General features: G+C 54.0%; 1 protein-coding gene across 1 annotated transcript in view; it reads left to right on the top strand.

Moving 5' to 3' along the window:
- The first annotated feature begins 322 nt into the window (after positions 1-322).
- The window catches only part of LOC139239372 (inositol-trisphosphate 3-kinase B-like), a 74,681-nt gene continuing 51,811 nt past the window's right edge, over positions 323-23,192 (top strand). The window contains exon 1 of the mRNA XM_070868048.1: positions 323-978. Coding sequence (XP_070724149.1) covers positions 544-978 — 435 coding nt within the window. The 5' untranslated portion in view covers positions 323-543. The remainder of the gene's footprint in view (positions 979-23,192) is intronic.

The following is a 23,192-nucleotide window of genomic DNA, read 5'->3' as shown; positions in this document are numbered from 1 at the left end:
GGAGGGCGCTCTTGGTCCAGGAGCCTGGCCTGTTGACACACGTAGAGACATGCAAACACTGCTTTCAAATTCATGGCACACACCCCCTTGCCTTGGAGGAAGACACGCCGAGATCTACATCACCGAGTGTCTTCCTGTCCCTCAGACTCAGAGCAGAAGAGCAGCAACTGCTCTACCATTGGCAGAGTGAGCCTACACACTCAACTGGACAGTGAGCTACCCCTCTTGAAGGGGTAAGTTTGTTGATAGATGAATGATCTGGACACAACATACATTGGAAGCGTCTCAGCAAGCCAGCGTTGTCACCATCTGTTGAGGGCTGGTGGAGCAGCCAGCGTTGGGGCTCTGGAAGAGCTGCGAGCAAGTATCTAAGACCATCTCCAGGGTTCTCTCGCACGGTGGTGGACAGTTCGGCGTTGCAATGGGTGCCCCAAGCTTCATCTGATTCCCACCACTTCCCCGTGCCTTTTTTTTTTCCTCTTTGGAAGTGGTGGGGTTGGCAGGAGGACCAAGCAAGATTCTGGCAAGGGAGGTCCACAGGCCATGGATGGTGCCTGGCCCTCGGAGGAGCTGAAAGTGGGCTTGCAGGCAACAGCTGGGGTGGACAAGACCAACGGGGACGGGGAGATGTTGAAGGAGTGCAGCCACCGAGATGAGGCTCTCTCCCCGACCATTGCCCACCAGCTTCTGGCCAGCGATCTCCTCAAGTTGCGAGGTTGCAGGCATCTCGACCTGGGAAGGGAGGGCGAGGTCCAGCCAAGCGTGTCGAAGCCACCCCAAGACCAGCAGAGCTGCCCCGGCCGCCAGGTCCCCCCCGGGCAGCTGAAGACAAGTTGGAGAAGCAACTCGGGCAAAACGGCGTCCACCTCCTCCGCCTCGTCCCTCAACCTCTCCTCCCCCGAGTCCGAGGACGACGTGTTCAGCGAAGAGGAACACAGAGACAAGCAGAAGACCGGGAAAAGAGGCCTCCTCAGAAAAGTGAGAGATCTTTCCAAGCTTTTCCGGGCATGGGGAGGGGATTCTGGAAATGTTGTCCACTCCCAGGGACCCGACCAATCTTGTCCTAACTTTCCTTGTTAGCAGAACTTTTTATATTATAACATGCTATTAATATATATAATAATATAATATCTGTTCTTAACTCTATCTCAGTCATATATATACAATATTTAATAACATTTGCCTGTCATTGTAGACTGCCTGAAGATCCTATCTTGAGACCCCATTTCATTAATGTATCCTGTCTTCAGGAAAGACTGCATTTATATAGCTTCTCTCACGACCTCAGGATGTCTCAAAGCGCTTTACAGCCAATGAGGTACTTTGTCGGCTGTTTAGTAATTGTTATGATGTTATCGCTCCCATCAACAGCAATGCGATAATGACTATCTCATCTGTTTTAGTTATGTGGGTTGAGGGATAAATATTGGCCCCAGGACACCGGTAGAACTCCCCCTGCTCTTCTTCCAATCGTGGCCATGGGATCTTTTACATCCACCCGAGAGGGCAGACGGGACCTCAGTTTAATGTCTCATCCGAAAGACGGCACCTCCGACAGTGCAGCGCTCCCTCAGTACTGCCCCTCCGACAGTGCGGCGCTCCCTCAGCACTGCCCCTCCGACAGTGGGGCTCTCCCGCAGTACTGCCCCTCCGACAGTGCGCCACTACCTCAGTACTGCCCCTCCGACAGTGCGGCACTCCCTCAGTACTGCCCCTCCGACAGTGCGGCACTCCCTCAGTACTGCCCCTCCGACAGTGCAGCGCTCCATTAGTACAGGCACTGGGAGTGTCAGCCTGGATTATGAGTTCAAGTCTCTGGAGTGGGGCTTGAACCCATAACCTTTTGATTCAGAGGTGAGAATCACGGCTTACACTCCAATCAGTGTATCAATGAATTTACCTTAAATGTTCAGGTAAAGGTTCAGTCACTGAAGGCATTGATCAAATGCCACTCCAGACTCGAGCCCCATAATCAAGGATAACTCTCCCAATACAATACTAAGGGAGCGCCGCACTTTCGGAGGGGCAGTACTGAGGGAGCGCCGCACTGTCAGAGGGGCAGTACTGAGGGAGCGCCGCACTGTCGGAGGGACAGTACTGAGGGAGCACCGCACTGTCAGAGGGACAGTACTGAGGGAGCGCCGCACTTTGAGGGACAGTACTGAGGGAGCACTGCACTGTTGGAGGGACAGTCTTTCAGACAAGACGTTAAACCGAGGCCCCGCCTGCTTTCTCAGGTGGATGCAAAAGATCCCACGGCCAATAATAGAAGAGCAGGGGAGTTCTCCTCGGTGTCCTGGGGCGAATATTTATCCCTCAACCAACAGATGATCTGGGTCATTATCACATTGCTGTTTGTGGGAGCTTGCTGTGCACAAATTGGCTGCCGCGTTTCCCACATTACAACAGTGACTACACTCCAAAAAGTACTTCATTGGCTGTAATGCGCTTTGGGACGTCCTGAGGAGGTGAAAGGCGCTATATAAATGCAAGTCTTTTTTTTTAAATCGTTGTATAAATTCGAGAAATATTCCCCTCACAGTTAATTTTCCCTGACCATACCAACACCCCGAAGTTCATGTCGAGACTGTGTGCTTTACACGGTCAGAATCACTTTCCTGACTGGGCAAGAGACAGAGCCGGTTAGCATGAGCCGATCAGGAGCAATGAGGGGTTAACTCGAGGCTGGGAGACCCACAATTTGGGTTTTAAACGAGGCCTGTGGATTGTTGGAGTGGAGCCAAGCCACGAGGTTGGGGCAGCGTCTGAGCAGCTGCCCGCTAGTCCCACAGTCTCCGACAAGCCCTCTCCACCACCCCCGCTCTCAACTTGTTCATTGTTCATCCCTCTTCTCGAAGGCAGCTGTTGGCACTTTGAGCTACCCAGGGCCGTCACATGTGGCTGTGACAGGTTCGCAGGAAGCCCACACTCCTCCAGTCAGACCGAGGCTCCCAGGCAGACTCTATCCATCTGGACATAAGCTGCAGAAAATAGCATCACGCACTCAGACAAAGCGCTTGCATTTCAACAGTACCTTTCCGCACCTCAAGACATCCCGACGCACTTCACAGTCAATCAAGCACTTTTTGGAGTGTAGTCACTGTTGTAATGTGGGAAACGCGGCACTCAATTTGTGCACAGCAAGCTCCCACACACAGCAATGTGATAATGACCAGATCATCTGTTTTAGTGATGTTGGTTGAGGGATAAATATTGGCCCCAGGACACCGGGGAAAACCCCCCCTGCTCTTCTTCCAATAGTGGCCCTGAGATTTTTTACGTCCAACTGAAAGGGCAGACGGGGCCTCGATTTAACGTCTCATTCTAAATACGATACCTCCGACAGTGCGGCGCTCCCTCAGTACTGCCCCTCCGACAGTGCGGCGCTCCCTCAGTACTGCCCCTCCGACAGTGCGGCGCTCCCTCAGTACTGCCCCTCCGACAGTGCGGCACTCCCTCAGTACTGCCCCTCCGACAGTGCGGCGCTCCCTCAGTACTGCCCCTCCGACAGTGCGGCGTTCCCTCAGTACTGCCCCTCCGACAGTGCGGCGCTCCCTCAGTACTGCCCCTCCGACAGTGCGGCGCTCCCTCAGTACTGCCCCTCCGACAGTGCGGCGCTCCCTCAGTACTGCCCCTCCGACAGTGCAGCACTCCCTCAGTACTGCCTGCATTTTCCACATTACAACAGTGACTACACTCCAAAAAAGCACTTCTTTGACTGTGAATCGCTTTGGGACATCCTGAGGAGGTGAAAGGCTGCTGTAGAAATGCAAGCGCTTTCTTTCATTCACCGGTGTTGGGGAAGTCCAGAACCAGGGGTCACAGTCTAAGGATAAGGGGTAAGCCATTTAGGGCTGAGATGAGGAGAAACTTCTTCACTCAGAGAATTGCGAACCTGTGGAATTCTCTACCACAGAAAGTTGTTGACCCCGGTTCGTTGGATATATTCAAAAGGGAGTTAGATGTGACCCTTATGGCTAAAGGGATCAAGCGGTATGGAGAGAAAGCAGGAAAGGGGTACTGAAGTTGCATGATCAGCCATGATCATATTGAATGATGGTGCAGGCTCGAAGGGCCGAATGACCTACTCCTACACCTATGTTTCTATGTCTCTATGTTTCCAACTTTGAATTTGTACATGGTCTCACTCTGATCCACATCAAGATGGTAAAAGGTTGTCAGAGTTATGTCTCTGATCCTCCCAGCTGTGCGCGGGACCAGTGCTGAGGCAGTTAGATAGGCCTGCCTTGTGGTTCATAGCTGGTTCAGTGATGAGGTGTCTCAGCCTGCACTGACTGTGCCCCTACATGTTCCATGTACATCATCATCATAGGCAGTCCCTCGGGATCGAGGAAGACTTGCTTCCACTCTAACAAATGAGTCCTTAGGTGGCTGAACAGTCCAATACGGGAACCACAGTCCCTGTCACAGGTGGGAGATAGTCGTTGAGGGAAGGGGAGGGTGGGACTGGTTTGCCGCACGCTCCTTCCGCTTGGTTTCTGCACGCTCTCGGCGACGAGACTCGAGGTGCTCAGCGCCCTCTCGGATGCACTTCCTCCACTTAGGGCGGTCTTTGGCCAGGGACTCCCAGGTGTCGCTGGGGATGTTGCACTTTATCAGGGAGGCTTTGAGGGTGTCCTTGTAACGTTTCCTCTGCCTACCTTTGGCTAATTTGCCATGAAGGAGTTCCGAGTAGAGCGCTTGGGAGCCTCGTGTTTGGCATGCGGACAACGTGGCCTGCCCAGCGGAGCTGTTCGAGTGTGGTCAGTCCTTCGATGCTGGGGATGTTGGCCTGGTCGAGGACGCTAACGTTGGTGCATCTGTCCTCCCAGGGGATTTGCAGGATCTTACGGAGACATCGTTGGTGGTATTTCTCCAGCGACTTGAGGTGCCTACTGTACATGGTCCATGTCTCTGAACCATACAGGAGCGTGCAAATGATGTTAATGGACTGGTAATCTAAGAGCACGGACTAATAATCCAGTGGGACATGAGTTCAAATCTCCACCATGACAGCTTGAGAATTTGAGTTCGACTCAGCTTTCTGCTATATTTTGTTGCCAATATGAGGGGAGATGAGGAGAAATATTTTCCCTCGGAGAGTTGCTGGGATATGGACGTTCCCCCTGAAATGGTGGCTGATTCCAGCAATAATGTTCAAAGGGAGTTGGACGGGTTGCTGAGGGTGAAGAGCCCACAGGGTTAGGGGCAGAGAGCAGGGAGGCGGGTGTGGGACTGAGCACCACTGCTCTCTCGCAGAGCAGGCACAGGCACGATGGGCCAAATGGCCTCCTTCTGTGCCGCACGATTCTATGAAAGAAAGACTTGCATTTATATAGCGCCTTTCACGACCACCGGACAACTCAAAGCCCTTTACAACCAATGACGAACTTTTGGAGTGTGGTCACTGTTGTAATGTGGGAAACACGGCAGCCAACTTACGCACAGCAAGCTCCCACAAGCAGCAATGTTATAATGACCCAGATCATCTGTTTTAGTGATGTTGATTGAGGGATAAATATTGGCCAGGACACCAGGGAGAACTCCCCTGCTCTTCTTCCAATAGTGGCCATGGGATCTTTTACATCCACCTGAGAGGGCAGACAGGGTCTCGGTTTAACGTCGTATCTACAGATGGCACATTCCTCCTTACAGCTGCCGTACTGTCAGCTCTGACAAGTGATATTGATCTCAGTTCCTACTTGTGTCATGTTGAATACGTTTATGTTATATAATATAAGAAATACAGAGATAAGAAATTGGGGGTATATGCACAAATCGTTGAAGGTGGCAGGGCAGATTGAGAAAGCGATTAAAAAAGCTTACGGGATCCTGAGCTTCATAAACAGAGGTATCGAATACAGAAGCAAGGAAGTTATGATGAACCTTTATAAAACACTGGTTCGGCCCCAACTGGAGTATTGTGTCCAATTCTGGGCCCCGCACTTTAGGAAGGATGTGACGGCCTTGGAGAGGGTGCAGAGGAGGTTGACCAGAATGGTTCCAGGGACGAGGGACTTCAGTTACATGAATAGACTGGAGAAGCTGGGATTGTTCTCCTTGGAGCAGGGAAGGTTGCGAGGAGATTTGATCGAGGTGTTCAAAATCATGAGGGGCCTGGACAGAGTAGAGAGAGAGAAACTGTTCCCATTGGTGGAAGGGTCGAGAGCCAGAGGGCACAGATTTAAGGCGATTGGCAGAAGAACCAAAGGCGACATGAGGGAAAACTTTTTTGACGCAGCGAGTGGTTAGGGTCTGGAATGCACGGCCTGAGAGGGCGGTGGAGGCAGACTCAATCGCGGCTTTCAAAAGGGAATTGGATAAGTACCCGAAGGAAAAAAAATTGGAGTGCTCCATAGAAAGGGCGGGGGGAGTGGGACTGGCTGAGATGCTCTTGCAGAGAGCCGGCACGGGTTCAACGGGCCGAATGGCCTCCTTCTGTCCTGTGACCATTCTACGATTCTATTCTCTGAAGAAGCTGGTGCCAATCAAAAGTGACTGGTGAAGATGTCGGATTGTCGCTAAAAACCCACCTGGTTCACTCATGTCAATTCCGGGAAGGAAATCTGCCGCCCTTACCCGGTCTGGCCGATGTGTGACTCCAGGCCCACACCAACGTGGTTAATCCTGAACCATGCCTCCAAAGTGGCCTCGGGAGATACTCAGTTTGTATCAAACCTGCTACCAGCGGTTCAAGAAGAAAGTGGTCCACCACCACCTTCTCAGGGCAAGTAGGGATGGACGATAAATGCCAGCCAATCCCAGAGGTGCCCACATCTCCCTGTGACGGACTTCAGCCATTCTGAAAGCGCTGGACCATCTGACAATAGAGGCCCGCCCCCAGGCTGCCGAGTCAGAGTGATGTCACTCTACCCAGAATGCATCACGCAATGGGCTGGGTCCGGGAACAGTCAATGAAAGCAGGGACGGAGTGGGAAGCTCATCGACCATGTGAGGAAGTGTTGAGAGTTGGCACCAGGGCATGTGAGAAGCGCCACGGTCAGAAGGACCCAGGGGGCAAAGGTGTCATCTTGTCTCAGTGGGTATTCCCCTCTCTCTGTCGCATTGGGGTCACAAGGTCGTGGGTTCGAGTCCCCACGCCAGAGACTTGAGCATAAAGTCCAGGCCGACAATCGCAGTGCCAATACTGAGGGAGCGCCGCACTGTCGGAGGGGCAGCACTGAGGGAGCGCCGCACTGTCGGAGGGGCTGTACTGAGGGAGCGCCGCACTGTTGGAGGGCAGTACTGAGGGAGCGCCGCACTGTCGGAGGGGCAGTACCGAGGGAGCGCCGTACTGTCGGAGGGGCAGCACTGAGGGAGCGCCGCACTGTTGGAGGGCAGTACTGAGGGAGCGCCGCACTGTCAGAGGGGCAGCACTGAGGGAGCGCCGCACTGTCGGAGGGGTTGTACTGAGGGAGCGCCGCACTGTTGGAGGGCAGTACTGAGGGAGCGCCGCACTGTCGGAGGGGCAGTACCGAGGGAGCGCCGTACTGTCGGAGGGGCAGCACTGAGGGAGCGCCGCACTGTCGGAGGGGCAGCACTGAGGGAGCGCCGCACTGTCGGAGGGGCAGTACTGAGGGAGTGCTGCACTGTCAGAGGGGCAGTATTGAGGGAGTGCTGCACTGTGGGAAGTGCAGTACTGAGGGAGTGCTGCACTGTCAGAGGGGCAGTATTGAGGGAGTGCCGCACTGTGGGAAGTGCAGTACTGAGCAAACGCCGCACTGTCGGAGGTGCCATCTTTAGGATGACATGTTAAACCGAGGCCCCGTCTGCCCTCTTAGGTGGACGTAAAAGATCCCACGGCCACTAATTGAAAGAAAAGCAGGGGGGAGTTCTCCCCGGTGTCCTGGGGCCAATACGTATCCCCCATGCAACATCACTAAAATATGATCCAGGTCATTATCACCTTGCTGTTTGTGGGAGCTTGCTGTGCTTAAGTTGGCTGCCGCATTTCCGACATTACAACAGCGACTGCACTTCAAAAGTACTTCATTGTCTGTGAAGCGCTTTGGGGTGTCCTGAGGTTGTGAAAGGCACTACATAAATGCGTGTTCATTCTTCCTGCGAGCCAACAGGATGGAAGCCTGCTTCCTCCTCACTCGGAGGTGTGTTTCCAAACTGCTGATGCAATCACTCTGATGCTGCTCAGTCTGTCACCAGCCATGTCCCCGTGACCACCCTCCCCTCTGTGACTCTGTGAGTTGGAGACAGGAACGGCAACCCTCACAGAGGAGAATTTCCTAAGCAAATCCCAGGAGGAGGGTTCCTGGCACTCGCAGCCCGCCACAGCAGCCGGCGGGGGAACTGCATTGTGTGTAACAGGACACCAGCTGGGAAAGGACAGGGTGTCGCTGCACACCCGATTAACCCCTGAAGTGCCTGAGCGTTTCTACCTTTCGGCATTGCAGTTCCTCCTCCAGTTTCTCACCGAGTTCCTCCTCGGGCCTGGTCATGGTTCATCCCACCCTTCTCACGACCCTTGACCTTTCCTAGCTGACTTAGCGTACCTTGCGTTGTGGCTCCTTGCTGCCCCTAGGTAGACGGGAGGATCCTTTGCACCCTGTACGAGGCAGATGAACAGAGCTCCCTGTAATGTATTTGCTTCGTGGCGTCTTTGCTTAAGAATTCATAGCAACACATTGCTATTAAGAACGAGTTGGTTGATTAGCAAAGGTTTAACAATCGCACCACACATTACCGGTTCATCCACTCATCATCATAGGCAGTCCCTCGGAATTGAGGAAGACTTGCTTCCACTCTAAAAGTGAGTTTTCAGACGACTGTACGGTACAATACAGGAATTACAGTCTCTGTCACAGGTGGGACAGACAGTGGTTGAGGGAAGGGGAGGGTGGGACTGGTTTGCCGCACGCTCCTTCCGCTGCCTGCGCTTGGTTTCTGCACGCTCTCGGCGACGAGACTCGAGGTGCTCAGCGCTCTCCCGGATGCACTTCCTCCACTTAGGGCGGACTGGTCTTTGGCCAGGGACTCCCAGGTGTCAGTGGGGATGTTCATTCTCCAAGCTCACAGCTGCATACTTCATCTTGGATGACCTAGACCCAACTGGCCGGGGTTTTATTGAGTCTTGTGAACATCACGTGACTGGCTAAGCCCCTCCCAACTCAACAGCTCAACCAACCTGTGAGCCATACTCACCGGGGCACATATTACATTACTCAACTGTGTACTTCCACTTGTGTCCACGGTACAGACTCTCGGTCAGCCACTGCAAAAACAGCCCTTGAATTATAGATAACACAACTGGCAGTACTGAGGGAGCGCTGCAGTGACGGAGGGGCAGTACTGAGGGAGCGCCACACTGTCGGAGGGGCAGTACTGAGGGAGCGCTGCAGTGACGGAGGGGCAGTACTGAGGGAGCGCCACACTGTCGGAGGGGCAGTACTGAGGGAGCGCCACACTGTCGGAGGGGCGGTACTGAGGGAGCGCCGCACTGTCGGAGGGCAGTACTGAGGGAGCGCTGCAATGTCGGAGGGGCAGTACTGAAGGAGTGCCGCACTGTCGGAGGGACAGTACTGAGGAATCGCCGCACTGTCGGAGGGACAGTACTGAGGGATCGTCGCATTGTCGGAGGGACAGTACTGAGGAATCGCCGCACTGTCGGAGGGGCAGTACTGAGGGAGCGCCGCACTGTCGGAGGGGCAATACTGAGGGGGTGCCGCACTGTCGGAGGGACAGTACTGAGGGATCGTTGCATTGTCGGAGGGGCAGTACTGAGGGAGTGCCGCACTGTCGGAGGGACAGTACTGAGGGAGCGCTGCAATGTCGGAGGGGCAGTACTGAGGGAGCGCTGCAATGTCGGAGGGGCAGTACTGAGGGAGTGCCGCACTGTCGGAGGGGCAGTACTGAGGGAGCGCTGCAATGTCGGAGGGGCAGTACTGAGGGAGTGCCGCACTGTCGGAGGGACAGTACTGAGGGAGTGCCGCACTGTCGGAGGGGCAGTACTGAGGGAGCGCCGCACTGTCGGAGGGGCAGTACTGAGGGAGCGCCACACTGTCGGAGGGGCAGTACTGAGGGAGCGCCACACTGTCGGAGGGGCGGTACTGAGGGAGCGCCGCACTGTCGGAGGGGCAGTACTGAGGGAGCGCCGCACTGTCGGAGGGACAGTACTGAGGGAGTGCTGCACTGTCGGAGGGACAGTACTGAGGGATCGTCGCACTGTCGGAGGGGCAGTACTGAGGGAGCGCCGCACTGTCGGAGGGACAGTACTGAGGGATCGTCGCACTGTCGGAGGGGCAGTACTGAGGGATGCATAAAGAGTGGGAGATGCAGAGGCTAAAAAGGGAGAGTGTCATCGTTGGCGGAGAGGATTGGGGGTGAGGTTGGGGTAGAGTCAGGGCCAAGGGCGGGGAAGGGGGAAGAGAAGAATTTTTTTTTTAATTTCAAAATATAATTTATTCATAAAAAAAATCTGTACATTCAAAGGCATTTCAGTACATTTCGCTGCGGTCAGCAATCCCATACACTATTATTTGGGTGCTGACGGCAGTTCCGTTCGTTACATTTCTTGTTTTCCAGTTCAAGTGCAATTCGGTCCAATACGGGATACATTGTGGTACATTCAAACAAATTACATTACATGTGTCACTATACAGTACACGCAATGGGTGACGGTACATTTACATTTTTCTTTTCAACATGCATTTCGCAACAGACCTTGCATTGTACATGGCACTACACAGGTGTTTACAGATCATGGTGCTCCATGTACACGAAAAAGTAAATTACAAGTACAGCCCGGGGGGGGTTTGTGCTGATTCCTGCCCCCGGGTTTACCGTGGTGGAAGGGCTTTAAACTGTGGCCCTTCCCCACCGTGCCTTTGCGACGAATGCACCAATTTTTAGTGCGTCCCTCAGCACGTAATCCTGGATCTTGGATTGCGCCAGTCTGCAACACGCAGACGTGGACATCTCCTTGCTCTGGAAAACCAGCAAGTTTCGGCAAGACCAAAGAGCGTCTTTGACCGAGTTGATGGCCCTCCAGCAGCAGGTGATGTCAGTCTCGGTGTGTGTCCCTGGGAACAGCCCGTAGAGCACAGAGTCCTGTGTTACGGAGCTGCTCGGGATGAACCTCGACAGCAACCACTGCATCTCTTTCCAAACCTGCCTTGCAAAGGCGCAATCCTGAAGGAGATGGGTGACAGTCTCGTCCGCCCCGCAGCCGACTCGGGGGCACCGTGCCGTGTTGATGAGACGTCGGCTGTGCATGAACGCTCTGATGGGTAAGGCCCTCCTCACCGCCAACCAAGCTACATCTTGGTGCTTGTGTGAAAGCTCTGGCGATGAGACGTTCTGCCAGACGAGTTCGACAGTCTGCTCAGGGAACCACCCGACAGGGTCCACCCTCTCCTTCCGTAGGGCGTCCAGGACCTTACGTGCTGACCACTGTTTTATGGCCTTGTGGTCAAAGGGGTTTTTTGTGAAAAACTTTTCCACGAAGGACAGGTGGACAGGCATGGTCCAACTGGTGGGGGGCGTTTCGCAGCAGCGTGGCCAGGCCCATCCTTCGCAACACCGGGGGACAGGTAGAACCTCAGCACGTCGTGACACTTGGTGTTTGCGTACCGGGGGTCTGTGCACAGCTTGATGCAGCCGCACACAAAGGTGGCCATCAGGATGAGGGCCACGCTCGGAACATCCTTTCCTCCACTGTCCAGAGATTTGTGCATCGTGTCTCTGCGGACACGGTCCATGTTGGACCTCCAGACAAAGTGGAAGACGGCCAGGGTGACTGCCGCAGCACAGGAGCGAGGGATGGGCCAGACCTGTGCCACATGCAGCAAACCCGAGAGCACCTCACTCCTGATGAGCAGGTTCTTTCCTGCCATGGAGAGGAAGTGCAGCTTCCACCATCCCAGTTTTTGTTTGACCTTGGCGATATGCTCGTCCCAGTTTTTGGCGCACGCCCCGTCCGCTCCGAACCATATTCCCAACACCTTCAGGAAATCTGGCTTGACGGTGAAGGGAATGGAGGCTCGGTCGGCCCAGTGGCCAAAGAGCATGGCCTCGCTCTTGCTGCGATTGACCTTTGCTCCCGAGGCCAGTTCAAACTGGTCGCAGATTGTGAGCAATCTGCGGACCGACTGCGGATCCGAGCAAAAGACGGCGACGTCGTCCATGTACAGGGAGGTCTTGACCTGAGCGCCTCCGCTGCCTGGGATCGTCACCCCTCTAATGCCCGCATCCCTCCTGATGGACTCGGCAAAGGGCTCGATACAACACACAAACAAGACAGACGAGAGGGGACAGTCTTGCCTGACTCCAGACCTGATCGGAAAGCTTTCAGTTTCCCACCCGTTGATTAGGACTGCACGACTGATGTCTGTGTAGAGCAGTTTGACCCAATTGCGGATACCCTCCCCAAACCCCATTGTGGAGAGCACGTCCATCAGGTACGTGTACGATATCCTGTCAAAGGCTTTCTCCTGGTCTAAGCTGATTAAGCAGGTGTCCACCCTCCTGTCCCGCACGTAGGCGATCGTATCTCTGAGTAGCGCGAGGCTATCAGAGATCTTCCTGCCGGGTACAGCGCAGGTCTGGTCCGGGTGAATCACCAGCTCAAGGGCAGACTTGACCCTGTTGGCGATGACCTTTGACAGGATCTTGTCGTCCACATTGAGCAGCGAAATGGGCCGCTAGTTTTTGATTTCCTCCCTCTCCCCCTTCTGCTTGTAGATGAGGGTGATGATGCCTTTCCTCATCGATGGGGGAAGAGAAGAATTGGTCGTCGTGGCGATAATGAACTACACCCTCCCCCACCCGGTTTCACTGCTGCTTGAATTCATTTATAGCCTATAGCCCCTCGGCTATGTTTAAACATTCGTGCCTCTTGTTTGTTACAAGAAGGCTTGTTCACCTCAGAGCAGAGAAGGCTCAGGGGAGATTTAACAGAGGCTTTCTAAATCATGAGGGTTTTTGATAGACTAGAGCGGGAGAGACTGTTTCCAGTGGCAGGAGGGTCGGTAACCAGAGCGACACAAATTTAAGTTGATTTCAAAAGAACCAGAGGGGGAGCTAAAAAAAAAGAAAAACTTGTATTTCTATAGCACCTTTCATGAACACCAGACGTCTCAAAGCGCTTTAAAGCCAATGAAGTACTTTCGGAGTGTAGTCACTGTTGTAATGTGGGAAACTCGGCAGCCATTTTGCGCACAGCAAGCTCCCAAAACAGCAATGTGATAATGACCAGGGATAAATAATGGCCCCAGGATACCGGGGTGAACTCTCCTGCTCTTCTTCGAAATAGTGATGTGGGATCTTTTACATCCACCTGAGAGGGAAGACAGAGCCTCGGTTTAACGTCTCATCTGAAAGGCGGCACCTCTGACAGTGCGGCGCTCCCTCAGTACTGCCCCTCCGACAGTGCGGCGCTCCCTCAGTACTGCCCCTCCGACAGTGCGGCGCTCCCTCAGTACTGACCCTCTGACAGTGCGGCGCTCCCTCAGTACTGACCCTCTGACAGTGCGGCGCTCCCTCAGTACTGACCCTCCGACAGTGCGGCGCTCCCTCAGTACTGCCCCTCCGACAGTGCGGCGCTCCCTCAGTACTGACCCTCCGACAGTGCGGCGCTCCCTCAGTACTGCCCCTCCGACAGTGCGGCGCTCCCTCAGTACTGACCCTCTGACAGTGCGGCGCTCCCTCAGTACTGCCCCTCCGACAGTGCGGCGCTCCCTCAGTACTGCCCCTCCGACAGTGCGGCGCTCCCTCAGTACTGACCCTCTGAAAGTGCGGCGCTCCCTCAGTACTGCCCCTCCGACAGTGCGGCGCTCCCTCAGTACTGCCCCTCCGACAGTGCGGCGCTCCCTCAGTACTGCCCCTCCGACAGTGCGGCGCTCCCTCAGTACTGCCCCTCCGACAGTGCGGCGCTCCCTCAGTACTGCCCCTCCGACAGTGCGGCGCTCCCTCAGTACTGCCCCTCCGACAGTGCGGCGCTCCCTCAGTACTGCCCCTCCGACAGTGCGGCGCTCCCTCAGTACTGCCCCTCCGACAGTGCGGCGCTCCCTCAGTACTGCACTGGGAGTGTCAGCCTGGGTTACGGAGCTCAAATCTCTGGAGTAGGACTCGAACTCACGACCTTCTGACTCAGAAGATTGAGCTATACTAACGGAGCCAAGCTGACAGAACTCTGCATTGCCCCTCCCTGCTGTGGGGTGTGGAGGTGGGGAGCAGAGTAGCAACATTCCCCCCCACCTCCCACTCCTGCCTTGTGTCAGAGTGTCCCCACAATCGCTGTATGGCAATCGGGCGCTCAGCCATTGAGGCGACACTCGGTTGCCATGGCAACCACACAGTGACCCTCATTGTACTTGCGTAAGAGATAAAAAAAGCGGCAAAGGAAGCGCAGAAAGCCAACGCCTGTAACCTACAAGTAGAGCTCAATGTACTGACCAACTGACCACAGGGCCTCTTGGTGTGATGCACAGCCCACCTCGGCCTAGCGGGCCTTCCACAGAGAACCACTGCAGCATAAGATGTCTGATCTGCAGCGGGCACGTGGCTAAGTGATGACTCATTTCACATCGATTGCAAACGATTCTGTATCTAACCCCGTGCTGTACCTGCCCTGGGAGTGTTTGATGGGACAGTGTCGAGGGAGCTTTACTCTGTATCTAACCCCGTGCTGTACCTACCCTGGGAGTGTTTGATGGGACAGTGTAGAGGGAGCTTTACTCTGTATCTAACCCCGTGCTGTACCTACCCTGGGAGTGTTTGATGGGACAGTGTAGAGGGAGCTTTACTCTGTATCTAACCCCGTGCTGTACCTACCCTGGGAGTATGTGATGGGACAATGTAGAAGGAGCTTTACTCTGTATCTAACCCCCTGTACCTGCCCTGGGAGTGTTTGATGGGACACTGTAGAGGGAGCTTTACTCTGTATCTAACCCCATGCTGTACTTGCCCTGGGAGATTTTGAACTAAGAAAGGACTACTCTCTGAATCAGTCACCTCCCTTCCCTCAAAACTGTCCTTTGCCCCTGGTTGGTGGTAGAATTGAGAAAGCGATTAATTGCTGCAATTTGTAAGTCTAATCACTGAAACATTTTTCTCGTGTACTGATATTTGAATATATTTGCTCTGTAATCACGTTTTTTCTGGGATCATCAAGTCCATAGTGGCCAGGTGTTAAACACTGCTTGGTGACATTCATTTGAATGAACAATGTAGATAAGGTTTCTTTAGTTGGTTGGAAACGCCTGATGAATGATGACTATTTACATGGATAGAAATGCCTGTGAACTTTCTATCACTCTAACCGTACCCTCGAAAGTTTTATCCCCTCCCAACCGTCCTTCCCAGTTTTCCCCCTCTCTCCTGCACCACCTTCCCTCTCCTGTGTCAGCATTACCTCTTGTAGGTATCTCTCTCTCTCGCCTCTGTGTCAGAAGGTCGTGGTTTCGAACGCCACTCCAGGGACCTAAGCATATAAATCTAGGCTGACACTCCAGTGCAGTGCTGAGGGAGCGCCGCACTGTCGGAGGGGCAGTGCTGAGGGAGCGCCGCACTGTCGGAGGGGCAGTACTGAGGGAGTGCCGCACTGTGGGGGGGGCAGTACTGAGGGAGCGCTGCACTGTCGGAGGGGCAGTACTGAGGGAGCGCTGCACTGTCGGAGGGGCAGTACTGAGGGAGCGCCGCACTGTCGGAGGGACATACTGAGGGAGCAGCGCTCTGTCGGAGGGGCAGTACTGAGGGAGCGCCGCACTGTCAGAGGGACAGTACTGAGGGAGCACTGCACTGTCAGAGGTGCCGTCTTTTGGAAAGCTGTTAATCCGGGGCCCCCGTCTGCCCTCTCAGGTGGATGTAAAAGATCCCACGGCCACTATTGGAAGAAGAGCAGGGGAGTCCTGGGGCCAATATTTATCCCTCAATGAACATAACAAAAACAGATTATCTGTTCATTATCACATTGCTGTGTGTGGGAGCTTGCTGTGCGCAAGTTGGCTGCCGCGTTTCCCACATTACAACAGTGACTGCCCTCCAAAAAAGTATTTCATTGGCTGTAAAGCGCTTTGGGACGTCTGGTGGTCGTGAACGGCGCTATATAAATGCAAGTCTTTTCTTTCTTTCCCAGAGGCGCGGGGCATCCCTAGTGGCCCTCCTTTGGTGTCAGAGCCCAGGCTTACGATGGCGGCACCATGCTGTGCAACCATGGGGTGCAGCGCAGTTCAGCCGGATTCTGATGCTCGTGCGCACCGTCCAGTAGTGGGTGGGGGGGGAGGGGGAAGAGGGTGTGTGGGGAACAATGGTGGGAGTCCACTGGTTAGCGATAAGGAGCAGGAACCCCGATCGGACTATGCTCTCCCTCTCCCCGGGGCCTGCCATCAGCCGAGGCGGTGTGGGCTGGAGACGGGACCCAGGGGCTTTCTGGTCGTGTGGGGCTCGGCACCAGGGTCACAGAGGGGTGCAATTCTGGCCTCCCCACTCTGCCCGCTTCAAGCCTGGTGCTGCGGGGCTCCTGACAGGGGGAGAGCTAGGCCCTGGGGATACACAGGCCCCGGGAGAGTCAGGTAATCCCTCCCCTCTGGGCACTCTCCCCTCCATCTCTTTCTCCCCTCTGTCTCTCTCTATCGATTTCCCCCTCTTTTTCTTTCTATCTCTTTCTCCCTCTTTCTCTCTCTATCTATTTCCCCTTCTTTCTCTTTCTATCTCTTTCTCCCCTCTTTCTCTCTCTATCTGTTTCTCCCACCTTCTCTCTATCTGTTTCTCCCACCTTCTCTCTCTCTATCTCCCCTCTTTCTGTCTCTCTATCTCCCCTCTTTCTGTCTCTCTATCTCCCCTCTTTCTCTCTCTCCATCTCCCCTCTTTCTCTCTCTCGCTATCTGTTCCTCCCTCTCTATCTATCTGCTCCTATTCTCGCTATCTGTTTCTCCTCTCTCACTGTCTTACTTTCCCTGTATCTCACCTTGCCTTTCTCTCTCTCTCACCCTCTGTCTGTCTCTCTCGCTCTGTCTGGTACCACCCACCCTCTCGCTCTCTGTTTCTTCCCTCTCTCTCCCCCGATCTCTGTATCACGCTGTATCCCTGCGTGTCTCTACCTGCCTGTATCTTTTGAACCTGTCTCTGCATATTAATCTGTCTCTCACCATCTGCCTCTCTCCCTCGCTCCCTCGCTCCCTCCCGCTCTCTCTCTTGCGATCAGCTGGCCCAGCACACCAATGCAAGAGCCTTCTTTAAGGCTCAGAATCCAGGGCGGTTCTGAATTCAAAAATAACAATTATAGAAAAAAAGAAACAGGTTCTGCAGCCCCACGTGAAATCTTTCCGATCCTCCCGGACATTCTTTCTCACACCTGTTGGGTGAACAGCACCTTGCGTGAAATCCTGTAACTCGTCAATTCAGTCCTGTGCGCGTCAGCAAGTCACAAACCAACTGAGCGAGTCGCTACAGTCTGGCTGCGATGCCCTCAGTGGCCGAATAGCGGTCCGACCATCACTGTGCAGGCTGCACATGCAGTTCGTCCGGAGGAGGGTGAAGGAAGTGATTGACACAGAAGGGAGGGGCGAGAGTCATGCCGTTTGCATTTCTTTGAATTTTAACCTAAAACCGGTTCTTTAACACAAAGCAACGTGGACAAGTGAGATTCAAGAGCTCAGTAACCCCACCCTGTGTTACTGACAGTATCTGTACTGATGTTAATCCAGCTCCCTCACTGTCACTTAGTAACCCCTCTCACCCAGCGCCCTGTGTTACTGACTGTATCTGTACTGATGTTAATCCAGCTCCTTCACACTGTCACTTAGTAACCCCTCTCCCCCCAGTGACCTGTGTTACTGATTGTATCTGTACTGATGTTAATCCAGCTCCCTCACACTGTCACTCAATAACCCCTCTCCCCCAGCATCCTGTGTTACTGACTGTATCTCTACTGATGTGAATCCAGCTCCCTCACACTGCCACACAGTAACCCCTCTCCCCCAGCACCCTGTGTTACTGACTGTATCTCTACTGATGTGAATCCAGCTCCCTCACACTGTCACTCAGTAACCCCTCCCCCAGCACTTAAAGTCCGCTATCATTCTGGGGAATCTGTGTTGCCCCACCTCCGAGGCAGATATATGCTTCCTGAGCTGCGGTGCCTGAATGCAGTTACTGCAGCTGGGGTCTGACCAGAGCTCTGTAGATCTTCCTCCCTTTTATACTCCATCCCCCTTGGAGTAAAGGGCTACATTTCATTAGCATTTTTGATTACTTTTTGTACTTTACTTACGTCCCTGAAAGAGAGAAAGAAAGGCAGACTTGCATTTATATAGCGCCTTTCACGACCACCGGACGTCCCAAAGCACTTTACAGCCAATGTTGTACTTTTGGAGTGTGGTCACTGTTGTAATGCAAGAAACGCGGCAGTCAAATTGCGCACAGCAAGCTCCCACACACAGCAATGTGATAATGACCTGATCATCTGTTTTAATGATGTTGGTTGAGGGATAAATATTGGGCCCAGGACACCGGGGAGAACTCTGCTGCTCTTCTTCGGAATAGTGGCCATGGGATCTTTTATGTTCACCTGAGAGGGCAGACGGGGCTTCGGTTTAACGTCTCATCCAAAAGATGGCACCTCCGACAGTGCAGCCAGCATTCCCTCAGTACTGCCCCTCCGACAGTGCGGCGCTCCCTCAGTACTGCCCCTCCGACAGTGCGGCGATCCCTCAGTACTGCCCCTCTGACAGTGCGGTGCTCCCTCAGTACTGCCCCTCAGTACAGCAGTAAGTGGGCAAACATTTGGCAGATGGAGTATAATGTGGGAAAATGTGAGGTTATCCACTCTGGTAGGAAAAATAAAAAAGCTAATTATAATTTAAATGGGGAGAGATTACAAATTGCTGCAGTACAGTGGGACCTGGGGGTCCTTGTGCATGAAACACAAAAAGTTAGTCTGCAGGTGCAGCAAGTGATCAGGAAGGCCAATGGAATGTTGGCCTTTATTGCAAGGGGGATAGAGTATAAAAGTAGGGAAGTCCTGCCACAACTGTACAGGGTATTGTTCACACCTGCAGTATATTTAAGGAGGAGATAGACAGATTTTTGAACGATAAGGGAGTAAAGGGTTATGGGGAGTGGGCGGGGAAGTGGAGCTGAGTCCATGATCAGATCAGCCATGATCTTATTGAATGGCGGAGCAGGCTCGAGGGGCCGAATGGCCGACTCCTGCTCCTATTTCTTATGTTCTTATTATCACATTGCTGTGTGTGGGAGCTTGCTGTGCGCAGATTAGCTGCCGTGTTTCCCACATTACAACAGTGACTACACTTCCAAATGTTCTTCATCGGCTGTAAGTCGCTTTGAGACGTCCGGTGGTCGTGAAAGGCGCTATAGAAATGCAAGTCTTCCTCTTTTTTTTCTTTCAAATCGGTGCTTTAGTGTTTCAAGAATTGGTCCATGCCTCTCCCCAGTGTCGTTCACAAGTGGCCCAATGCCTTTCACTGGTGGTCCTATACCTTTCACTATTGGGCCAATGTCCTTTTTCAGCCTTTGCATGTCCTGGTCTGTCTTATTTTTGATCGGAACGTTTCAGGATGCGGAAAAGGAACATATGGGTGGGGTACCTCGCTCTTGAGTCCTGAAACCGTTACCACTGTACATAGGTGTTGTCTTAATGCCAATAATGAAACCTCAAAGTTTGCAGACGATATCTGGCGCCTGAGGAGAAGGAGCGAGGCCCTATACGATCAAATCCAAAATCATTTGCATCTTTTACGTAGCTCGCTGCTTGTACACAACAACACATTTCATCATCGTAGGCAGTCCCTCGAACGAGGATGACTTGCTTCCACACCAAAAGGGATGAATTCTTAGATGTTTCAATGAAGGACCCGATATTCCAGTCCTGAACTCCAGTTGAGGGAGAGGGTTTTTTTAAGGTGGGGTGACCGTTGCACACCAGCCACCACACGGGCTTGACAGAGCGAGGTCTTGGTCCAGTGGCAAGGGTTAACCAGGACGACTGGAGACCTGCTCTGCTGCACGGGCCTAGAGCGCTCACATATCGCCTCTTCTGGGCCCCGTACCCTCATTCGCCGCATCTCCGCCACGATCTCCCACCGCACCTCCGCACCAAATGTTCGCCGAACCACCGCCACGATCTCCCACTGAATCTCAGCCATGATCCCTCATCGCTCCTCCGCCCCGATCACTCGTCGCAAGTCCTTCCCGCTCCTCTGCTGTACCAGGGCCCCGCAGATGTCACTGCCCACGCTCCAACAGGCGACCTGGGTCCCGATGACGTCACCCTGCCGCCCACCTCGAAGCCGTCGTACATTTATGCAGAAAGAACACATTTACACGCCGCCTGTAAGGCAGTAAAATGTACCTGTGACACTTCACAGGGGCGTTCCCGGTGAAGAACCGAAACCGAGCCACAGGTGGAGATATGAGAAGGGGGTGACCATAAGCCTGGTCAAAGAGGCGGGTAGTGAAGAGAGTCCTGAGGAGAGAGAGGCGGAGAGGCTTAGGGTAGGGAGGGAATTCCCGATTCCACCAAGGGTGGGGCGAAGGGAATGGGGGATGCTATCGAGGCCTGAGGCCAGAGGAACACGGAGATCTCGGAGGGTGGTAGGCTGTAAGGAGCAGGAGCAAGCATTTGCATCTTTTACGTCACTCGGTACAGCTACGAAAACAACACATTGTACAGAGCCTTTAAGGCAGTCACAGAGGAGGAGGGGTTGGGGAGGGGGCAAGGGACCAAATGGACATCTCCTAGTGTGGCGGTCTGGCCCAGAAATCGGCGTGGTCCCGGCCTGCAAGACCATCAGCAGGCCGGGGCCATTGGAGGGAGTAGCTTGCGGCGGCCCGGCCCGGAAATCGCCGCATCCCGGCCTGCAAGATGATCAGCAGGCCGGGGCCATTGGAGGGAGCAGCGTGTGGTGGTATACCACTGCAGGGAGCAGCGCGTGCTGTTGCAGGAGGGCGACGGCTACGAAGCCAGGTCGCTGACTGCAGTGCGGGCAGGCACAGCAGGAGGGGCGAAGGAGCAGCGAGAGATTGTAGAGGGAAGTGACCGGGGCCCAGGGGAGGCGAGAGTTCGGGGCCCAGAAGAGCTGAGGGCCCCGAACTCACGGGCCCAGCCCACACTGCGATAGGGTCCGTGCAGCAGAGCTGGTCTCCAGTCGTCCTGGTTCTGTCTGCACTGGACGGCGTGCTGAGCCACACTGGCGTTGAGGTGAACTGCTTTGCCAGTGACTTGCGGGCATTGAGTCTCGCGCCAGAGCGTATCGGGCTACGCCGCAGGGCACGGGTGTAAGAGCTACGTGGGGAGAGTTCACTTACAGGTGTAGGGAGCCAGGGTTCCGACCTCCTCGCCTGCTCTGAGCCCCACCGACCACATCGTTCTCTGGTGCTTTGAGCTGCGGGGAATCGCACAGCAAGACTCCGTAAAAAGACAGCTTGTATTAGCAGCGCAGAAACTGGCCGTTCAGCCCAATGGCTCGGCGCCGGTGTTTATGCTCCACACCAGCCCCCTCCCACCCCTCTCCATCTCACCCCATCACCATATCCCTCTATTCCTTTCTCCCTCATGTGTTTATTCAGCTTCCCCTTAAATGCATCGATACTATTCGCCTCGACCCCTCCCTGTGGTGGCCACCCCTCAACCTTCGCTCTGCTGGAGAAAAGAGAGCCCTCTTTTGACACCACTGGCAAGGTAATCTTACCCAGAATACACTGCCAGTGAGGCCAATCAGCTTTGAGGATAAAAAGTTTTTTTTTAAATGAACATAGGAACAGGAGGAGGCCATTCAGCCCCTCGAGCCTGTTACATTAGGAACAGGAGGAGGCCACTCAGCCCCTCGAGCCTGTTACATTGGGAACAGGAGGAGGCCATTCAGCCCCTCGAGCCTGTTACATTAGGAACAGGAGGAGGCCATTCAGTCCCTCGAGCCTGTTACATTAGGAACAGGAGGCCATTCAGCCCCTCGAGCCTGTTACATTAGGAACAGGAGGAGGCCATTCAGTCCCTCGAGCCTGTTACATTAGGAACAGGAGGAGGGCATTCAGTCCCTCGAGCCTGTTACATTAGGAACAGGAGGCCATTCAGCCCCTCGAGCCTGTTACATTAGGAACAGGAGGAGGCCATTCAGTCCCTCGAGCCTGTTACATTAGGAACAGGAGGAGGGCATTCAGTCCCTCGAGCCTGTTACATTAGGAACAGGAGGAGGCCACTCAGCCCCTCGAGCCTGTTACACAGGAACAGGAGGAGGCCATTCAGTCCCTCGAGCCTGTTACATTAGGAACAGGAGGAGGGCATTCAGTCCCTCGAGCCTGTTACATTAGGAACAGGAGGAGGCCACTCAGCCCCTCGAGCCTGTTACATTAGGAACATGAGGAGGCCATTCAGCCCCTCGAGCCTGTTACACAGGAGCAGGAGGAGGCCATTCAGTCCCTCGAGCCTGTTACATTAGGAACAGGAGGAGGCCATTCAGCCCCTCGAGCCTGTTACACAGGAACAGGAGGAGGCCACTCAGCCCCTCGAGCCTGTTACATTAGGAACAGGAGGAGGCCATTCAGCCCCTTGAGCCTGTTACACAGGGACAGGAGGAGGCCATTCAGCCCCTCGAGCCTGTTACATTAGGAACATGAGGAGGCCATTCAGCCCCTCGAGCCTGTTACATTAGGAACAGGAGGAGGCCATTCAGCCCCTCGAGCCTGTTACATTAGGAACAGGAGGAGGCCATTCAGTCCCTCGAGTCTGTTACATTAGGAACAGGAGGAGGCCATTCAGCCCCTCGAGCCTGTTACACAGGAGCAGGAGGAGGCCATTCAGCCCCTTGAGCCTGTTACATTAGGAACAGGAGGAGGCCATTCAGCCCCTCGAGCCTGTTACACCAGTCAATGTGATCGTGGCTGATCTGTGACCTAACTCCATATACCTGCCTTTGGCCCATATCCCTTAATATCTTTAGTTAACAGAAATCTGTCAAACTCAGATGTAAAATTAACAATTGACCCAACATCAGTTGCCGTTTGTGGAAGAGAGTTCCAAACCTCTACCACCTTGTGTGTGTAGAAGTGTTCCCTAATTTCACTCCTGAAAGGTCTGGATCTAATTTTTAGGCTATTCTCCCTAGTGCCAGACTCGCCATCCAGCGGGAAACGTTTCTCTCTATCTACCCTAACTGTTCCCCTTAATATCCTGAAAACGTCGATCAGATCCCCCCTTAACCTTCTAAATTCCAGGGAATACA

This window comes from Pristiophorus japonicus, chromosome 27, assembly GCF_044704955.1.
Source record: "Pristiophorus japonicus isolate sPriJap1 chromosome 27, sPriJap1.hap1, whole genome shotgun sequence".
NCBI lineage: Eukaryota > Metazoa > Chordata > Chondrichthyes > Pristiophoridae > Pristiophorus > Pristiophorus japonicus.
Note: the sequence above shows the minus strand (reverse complement) of the source record. Positions and strands in the feature narration are given on the sequence as shown.